General features: G+C 33.5%; 2 protein-coding genes across 2 annotated transcripts; one reads left to right on the top strand and one right to left on the bottom strand.

Moving 5' to 3' along the window:
* The first annotated feature begins 570 nt into the window (after nt 1-570).
* LOC116129218 lies at nt 571-4,174 on the top strand. The gene is made up of 5 exons (XM_031414961.1): nt 571-779; nt 2,341-2,603; nt 2,706-2,917; nt 3,043-3,307; nt 3,670-4,174. The coding sequence occupies exons 1-5, from the start codon at nt 635-637 to the stop codon at nt 3,964-3,966; spliced, it is 1,182 nt and encodes a 393-aa protein (XP_031270821.1). The 5' UTR covers nt 571-634; the 3' UTR covers nt 3,967-4,174.
* A 632-nt stretch (nt 4,175-4,806) lies between these two features.
* On the bottom strand, nt 4,807-5,564 carry LOC116129264 (germin-like protein subfamily 3 member 2). The gene has a single exon (XM_031415010.1). The coding sequence runs from the start codon at nt 5,481-5,483 to the stop codon at nt 4,818-4,820; it is 666 nt and encodes a 221-aa protein (XP_031270870.1). The 5' UTR covers nt 5,484-5,564; the 3' UTR covers nt 4,807-4,817.
* Between the last annotated feature and the right edge of the window lie 2,943 nt (nt 5,565-8,507).

The raw sequence follows: 8,507 nt of genomic DNA, 5'->3' as shown, positions 1-8,507 counted from the left end.
CCCACATTGTCTTACTTCCGAAGGTTTTTCTCTCATTTCACGTAAAACGGAAACGAACAACAACCAAATGAAAATGGAGAGTAAAAAACGTAAACGAACAAGCGCTAAAATGATGGTGACTTGTTTTGGAAACCCATAAAATAAATAGTAATGTTAGACTAATCGACCCAACTATCGACTTTGACATACTGAATTATGTGAATTGAGTCGAATTTTGAGATTTGGATAATTAGGTCGGTTGAGTCGGTAAATCTAACATTACTGTAAAATAAATATCTAACGTAAACTAAAATTAGTTATCTTAATGCAATATCCTTTGCCCAAGAGTATATAAAACTTTTTTTCTTTTTAAATCTAAAATATTTAATAAAAAATTTTCAAAACAAAAGTGAAATTAAAACATCCATTTAGGCAAAAAACCAAAGACTTTAAATACAAATTAATTTAATTAGTATTATTACAAATTCATTCCCTTGAAACGGATTGTTGTCCACGATTTTAATGCAAAAAAGGGCTTTATAGTAATTTAGATTTATAATAAATTAAGAGTTAATCGACGGGAAAGGCTGAGCAAATGCCAGAGTGACAGACCAGACTTAAAAGGTCGTCTTTTACCTTCACAAATCACAAATCGATGCACGAAGACAAACAGATCTTGAGTTGCAATAGAAGGGCATTTCGGGAAATGGCAGCAGGGGTCAACAGGAAGATATCGGCAGCATCAGCCCGAGCTCATACCAGACGAGCTAAGCAAAGCTCTTCTTTTAAGCTTCCTTCAGGTAGAATCTTCTTTTCTCTTATTCAGTTTGATCTATATTCATGTTTATTTCAACATTTTCCAAGATTTTTGTGGAATCAAAATCATTTTGATGGAAATAAATGCTTTCTGATTTTGATTTTAATCTTAGGTTTCGAGCCAGTTGCCTTAATTTGAAGTCATGCCAGTAGTTTGCTGTGAATTAAACAAACAATGCATTTATTTGTTCAAGCTGATTGATGGGCCGTTGATTCAGTTATGGTTTATAAGCTCTGGGATAGTGTATACAAAGATGTACTGTTTGCCATGGGGCTACCATTAGGATTTTCATCTTAACTTAATGTAATAGAAAAACCATGTTGGGGGAAGCATGTACATTGCTTTAACTAATAAGTGTATGCAATTTCTTGAATCGGTTCTAAAATAATCAACTTTACCTTCTGAGTCGAAAGGTTCTTTGGTTGAGCTGAAAGAGATGCCATGTATAAGAATAATGTCATAATATTGGAGAGGGATTATGTATGAGCACTGGAAAATAATAGGGAACTCGGAAAGAATGTAGCTTGATGCCATTATTTGGACGAAAGTGTGTTTGACAAGTGTAGTATATGCGAGGGAGTGATCCTTGTTAAATTCAGAAAGATGATGAAACAAATTACTTGTTTTTTAGTTCTGCTATATATGTATGGAAATATGCCAGTTAGAACTGAAATTTTTACTTAGAGAAAGTAGAAAGGAATTCTTTCTTTTTTTTTTTTTTAAATTTTTTTATGAGTGTTAAATGAGCCGATAGTTGCTTTTGAGTGATGAACAAGGTAGTGCCTATAGTGTGGAGGAAGTGGTCTTTCCACCAATGAGAGGCCTTGGTGATGTACTTTAACCAATCAAATGCAAGAAATTAAGTGGATTGAGATGTAGCTTGTGTTTAAATCAATCATTTTCAGTAATTACCTGCTGGATGATGCCATGTATTTTAGAGTGCATGTGGGTTTAATCTTGAATCCTGCCACAGATTGCAAAGGGTAGATTTAAGCTCCATCATTTTGGAGTCTTGGTTTGAGCCCATTCATGCCAAAACTCTCTAAATCATTCCAAAGCTTGAGATTGAATCATATTCCTCTCATTGATGTATTGGTTGATTCGTCTGTGCTATAAAAAACTTGCTCAATCCTTACAATGCCTAGTATATTGCAACGATTGGAACCATAGTGCATTTTCCTTTTTGCATATTTTAAGTAGATTTATGTTTGTATGTGTAGTGAAGAGTCCAATTAATAGTAAAAGCAAGTACTAATAGTGTAATGAAATAAAAACAACTTTTGGTAGACTTTGGTTGTGTACATTTCATAGATAAAATTAATTTCTTACACCTCATAGCCGAAACCCCTCTATATGTTTTGGAGCTGTTATCTTATTTAACTTTCTGGCATTGCTATTTACACTTTCTTTTTATAGTAGCATATACTTTTCTTTTTCCTATAAAAAGAAAATCAATGCCCCAAACTTTAAGCTGACAAGTTCTTTAGTGCTTATTGCCTCTAAGCACTAGTATATAATTGCTAAAGGTTTTTCTCCCAATTTAGGGATTTTTAAGACAACACTATTGGTCTTCTTCGTTGGGATTTTGGCATGGGCTTATCAGGCAATTCAACCTCCTCCTCCCAAGGCAATTGGATCTCCTGACGGCCCTTCTGTAACAGCACCTAGAATAAAACTTAGAGATGGAAGATATTTGGCATACCAAGAGCATGGTGTCCAAAAAGATAAAGCCACGCATAAGTTTGTGTATATTCATGGATTTGATTCTTGTCGACATGATGCTGTTGTTGCCAAGACTCTATACCCGGTACGTTTTTATGGGTTACTTATTTTTGCATTTATATCTTAAGCCTCAATTTTTGAAATGCTAAAAGCCAGTATCAATTGACTTTGTGGTGGGCTCTTCCAGGAAATCATTGAAGATTTTGGGATCTATATGGTGTCCTTTGACAGACCAGGCTATGGAGAAAGTGATCCTAATTTAAAGCAAACAGTCAAAAGTATGGCTTGGGATATAGAGGAGCTCGCTGATCAACTGGGGCTAGGATCTAAATTTTATGTGATTGGATTTTCCATGGGTGGAGAGGTAGTTTGGAGCTGCCTGAAGTACATTCCTCACAGGTATTTTTTAGTTGAGCTATATTTATGGATGCAAGAAAGAGAATATGAATAAAAGCCCGTATGTGTTGTGTTTGTCATTTCTTTTCCCATCTTTTCTCATGTGAGTAATATTTGTAATGTCACAGGTTAGCAGGGGCTGTGCTATTAGCTCCAGTTATTAACTATTGGTGGCCTGGTTTTCCTGGAAACTTATCTAAAGAAGCCTACTACCAACAGCTACCCCAAGACCAATGGACACTTCGTGTTGCTCATTACGCTCCCTGGCTTACTTACTGGTGGAACACTCAAAAGTTTTTCCCTGCTTCTTCTGTTATATCTCACAGTACTGAAATTCTTTCACCTCAAGACATTGAAATTCTGCCTAAGCTTTCTGCGAGAAAGGATTATGCGGTATTTATCTCTCTCTACTGAATATTAATGCCTTATTGTTCTTATTTGATGTGGAAGATAATACCATAGCTACAATTAAGAAACTAGAACTATTAAAGTTAATCTTACAAAGCATGATTCAGTTCAACTTCTTTATGGAAACTATTAAACACTTTCTCTTTTTAAAAGATAATACTGAGGCAAATCTTTCTTTCTCTTTTTAAAAGATAATACTGAGGCAAATCTTTCTTTCTCATATGAGTTAGTAGATTTATTTATTTATTTTATTTTTATTTTTATACCTGAATTATTATTCAGTAGTATCCGGCGATTTGAGTAATATGAATAGCTTTGTAGTTATGTTCTATTTGTGGTTTCATCAGACACAAGTAAGACAGCAAGGAGAGTATGTGTCCCTTCATCATGACATCAACTTTGGATTTGGAACCTGGGATTTTGACCCTATGGACTTAGAAAATCCATTCCCAAATGGTGAAGGTTCTGTACACTTGTGGCATGGAGATGAAGATCGTATGGTACCTGTCACACTGCAATGCTATATTGCCCAGCGACTCCCTTGGGTACACTACCACGAGCTGCTGGGTGCTGGGCACTTGTTTCCACATGCTGATGGAATGTCCAACATCATAATAAAGACACTTTTAACTGGAGATAAATAGCCTAACTCAGGTATGCTTATCTATGCAGTTTCTCTTGCTTGAAGTTGGAGATTCAAAGGCTTAGTTCCTTGTTTTGATATGTACGATAAATTTTGTACTTGGAATTTATGTTTTTGTAATTGGTTATTGTTTGTAAGAAAGCAGATGTGACTTGAAGGTTAAAATTTTGAAAAGTTTATTTGATTTCTTTTGAACTGTTGGATCCAAATGACTTTTGGCCTATTTACTACACAAAGTTAAGAAATTATATACTTTTCAGCTATTCAGCTATTTTAATGCATCAAATTTGAAGAGTTATTGATTTGGTAATAGTAAATATAATTATTTTTGGCTTCCTTCAAAATTTAACCACCAATTGAAATAGATAAACCATTGAAATTTCGTTGTTATTCGCCCTAGATTTGGTGCAAACGGAGTGAGAAAGACAGGGCAAACAAAGCATGCCCTTGGTCATGATTATTGTGGGTTTGCCACTTGCCTTTAAATTAAAGTAAAGGCACACCTGGCCGCACCCTTTTGTGTTGTCGCTAATATCATCATCAAACCCACGTAATTTTCTTCAAGTTAGTGTCAATGACCATATTTTTAACTGCAGTTACTGGCACTAATTTTCCTTTTCTTCTAATATTTTGGCCTTTGGGTGCAACGTCTCTGAGATTGAACTATGTTTATTCACTTAATTTCAGCACTTTCAAGGTATTTTGAAGACATTAAATTATAATAACTGAATAAACTGATTGATTTCATACATATTGATATTCCACCTTCATAGAATCTAAAACTCACACCTTAATCTTAATATTCAAGCAACAAAACATAATGACCTTCTGCAGCTCTGCTTCCTCTTCATCTCACCGTTTTGGATCAAATTTTCTCTTCATTGTTCCGATCTGCTTCGGAGTCAAGCCAAAAGCCTTCTCCAGTAGCTCTGCTTGGATCCCAGACCCAAAAATGGCAGATGGGATTTTCTGACTTCCCGGATTTTGGCCATTAAAACTTCCAAATACTGTTGCAGGCTTGTCACCAACGTTCATCTGGAAGTGCACTAGACCTCGAGGGAACACCATGACCTCTCCTTGCTCAATCACTCTTGCAAAAACTCGATTGCTGGAATCAACAAAGCCTGAATAAACACTTCCTTGCACCACATACGAGATTTCAGTAGCTCTCGGATGAAAATGTGGGGGATTCACAGCACCAGCTTTAAGATCAGCTCGCACAAATGACATGCCTAGTGTGTTGAGCCCTGGAAAAACTATTGGGTTGACAGGAATGGTTGCAAGGCCAGATTCAGAGAAGTTTCCAGCCGACTTTAAGCCAGAAAATACGAAGTCATCCGTGGTCGCTTCAGAGGAATTTTTGCATGGGAGAATAGTGAGATGAGCTAATTTTGTTACACCAAATTCAGGGTTTGGTATGCAGAAATCTTGAATGGGATCTGGGTCAGAAGCTGTGGTGATATGAGCATAGTGATGAAGTGACAAAGTAACCAACAAAAGGGCAAGTTTCGGAGACATTTCTTCTTCCTCTACAGGAATATCACTGCATTAAAATATGAAAATGTTCTTTTATGAGTTTACAGAGGGTGAAGAGTGGTTTATATAGAAGCAAATCGTATGGTAAAAGTATGTACTCTTAAATCTGAATACGCTCCGTTCATCATGGCAATTAAAAAAATAACAATTTCATTACAAAATCAAAGGCAAGTATTATGCCCAGTTAAGGGTCCTACTAATAATCTAAATTTCCATTATTGTTAATTATTAGGGTTTAATTTTTTAATAGAACAGTATATGTGGTGTGCGATGTAGAAGATGATTGTAATAATAAGATGTTAAAATCATTTGATTGCATGTGGTTTGATAATTTATTTTTGTTAAAAGGTTTTATGCTAATGCTACTATAACTTTAGTTACACTCTTTGCCTGGGAATGAAGGGAAATTGTATACTATCGTATCTACACTGGTGTCTAAGTTTTCAAAGTTATAAACAACGGATAATTATTTTTGAGTCCTCCAGATTTAAATATATCATTAACCCCCTCAAATATCAGTATTAACTAAGAACACCCTACCAGTAGTCCTTTTTTATTAGTTTTTACATAAATAAGGGTTAAGAAGTAATTAAATGTTATAAATATTAAAATTTCTCTTTTCTCCTCCTCCTAGGGATAGCAACCGGCAAGGGATTCTCAACCCCATCCTTGCCCCTATCCTCAAAAAAGATAGACAAACCCCGTTCCTAGCCTGATCCCGACTCTTATTAAGTGGGGATTAGGCCGAGGGTTCCCAGTAAAGAAAAAGTAATCCTTGTTCTCAATTCTCACCTGGACTTGATCCAAAATTTAAAAGAATTAAATTTCAATGATTGAATGTTTGGAAATTTTAATTCTTTTTAATTTAACTATAAACTTTATTGTGCCACATTGTCACTTGTACTAATTGAAAAATAATAATAATAAATCAGCAATTAGTAAAACAATTATTAAAAGAATTTATAGAAAGGAAACATTAGTGATCTTAGTACTAACCACATACTTTTCTTTTTCTTTTTCTTTAACATGCAAGCTATAGAAAATTAATGTAATACGAAGAGAATGATTATCTCTTACGAAGCTATAGAAAATTAATGTAATACGAAGAGAATGATTATCTCTTACGAAAGATTATATATTCAATTAAGTTTTGAATTAAGAAAAAAAAAAACCAATATCAAAGACTATTTATTTACTTTTCAAAAGTCCTCAAATCTAAAAAAGTATTTCCTCAAAACTTAATATGATTATATCTTAATTATTATATGTAATATCCAAAAATGTATTCCTTAACTATAATAGGTAGATTATATAAAATACGGAAAATAATAGACATCGGGAGTAGTACACTGAATCTGTGCACCGAATGACGTGACGCAATCTTGATCGTCGATTAATTATAACTTAATATTAATCGATAGTCAAGATTGAGCCACGTTATTCGGTGTATTACTCCCGATGACTGTAACATTACTCAATAAAATACATATTCTATAAATGATATTAAAATAGAAAATTATTTATTTTGCTTTGCAATTTTAAAAAAAATATATTTTATTTATTTAATTTTTAAATCTTGCGCCGGGTTTTGGATTAGAAAAAATCCCCATCTCCGGCCTTAAATCAATGCAGGGATGAAAAATCATCCCCATCCCCAATTTTTGCACTTAATCTCCGACTGAACAGGACGAGGGCCGCGGGGGTCAGAGGGGCCGTCCCCACGGGAAATTTTACCATCCCTATATTCTCCTCGTTCTCTCCTTATCTCCCTTTCTCATCCCCTTTTCTTCTCCTCCTTCCTCTTCTCACAACATGAAGAAAAAGGTACAAGCGATGGTTAGCTCTCAACAACCAGATTTGGCCACCAAGAGTTGCCTGCCCAGTGCCGACTATTGAGCTTCTTTATTTTTTTTTAATTTTAAGTTAAATATATTCTGTTTTATATTTGATGATTTATTTGTTGGTAAAAGAAAAAGAAAGAATTTGGTTTTGGGTGAGGGATTTGATGAAAGTACGGATGAAATTTTAATATCAAATTTGGGTCAATATTTGATGACAAACTTTGTTTGGTGTGTGGGAAAGTACAAGAAAGTAGATGAAGATAGTTTGGATTAGAAAAGTTTGATGAACATTGGAAGTTAGTTTTTGTGAGAAAAAAGATTGAAATGATGGTTAGTTTGGGAAGCTGTTAGGCATGACAGAATGAGGGTATTAAGGTCTTCACCCTCATTCTGTTAAACCAACGAAAGATTACTGACGAGAAGGGGTTCTCAGTTAGTACTTAGTACTAATACTTGAGGGGGTTAAACCTTGGGATTCCTTTAATAATTTTAAGTATTTTCTTTTTCGCTACGTGAAAATATTTAAATAGTTATTTAAAAATTAATAATATTATAAAATTTCACGATATATTAATATAACTGCAATGATTTTTTTATTTATAAATAGTTTGATAATTAAGGGAAAAACAAATAATTTATATTGGAGGTCTGAATTTTTTTTAAAACAATATACTATTATATATTTTTTGTTTTGAAAAAGCAATCAAACATTAATAATACAAGAAGTTTTTATTAACAGAAAACAAATCATGCACCAAATTTAGAGGACATAATAAATTTTACTCTTTTTTTTTTTTTTTAACATCAAAAAAAAAATTCTAATTATATGATTATAGAAAAATGTTTCGCAAATAAAGTAGAATACTTTAAAGTTATACTCTATGAGAGATGAAATAATTTTCTAAGAAAGATAAAGTGAGAGGGTTAGTCATACAAGGATTAAAAAGTATGACAAATATACCATAATTTATTCTACTAAACTATTTACAATATTACATTTTCATCGCAATTGTTACTTTTATACTTTTGTATTCAATAATATCAGTAATCTCAAAAGATATCCTTGAAACCTCATCCTAATATTATTGGTATTTAATAATACTAGTCTTCCAAAAAGAAAGGGATAATTACGTTATACCCTCTAAGGTTTGTTTCAAACTGATAA

The sequence above is a fragment of the Pistacia vera genome, unplaced genomic scaffold (genome assembly GCF_008641045.1).
Source record: "Pistacia vera cultivar Batoury unplaced genomic scaffold, PisVer_v2 Contig21, whole genome shotgun sequence".
Lineage (NCBI taxonomy): Eukaryota > Viridiplantae > Streptophyta > Magnoliopsida > Sapindales > Anacardiaceae > Pistacia > Pistacia vera.
The sequence above is the reverse complement of the archived record's forward strand: the minus strand, read 5'-3'. Positions and strand labels throughout refer to the sequence as shown.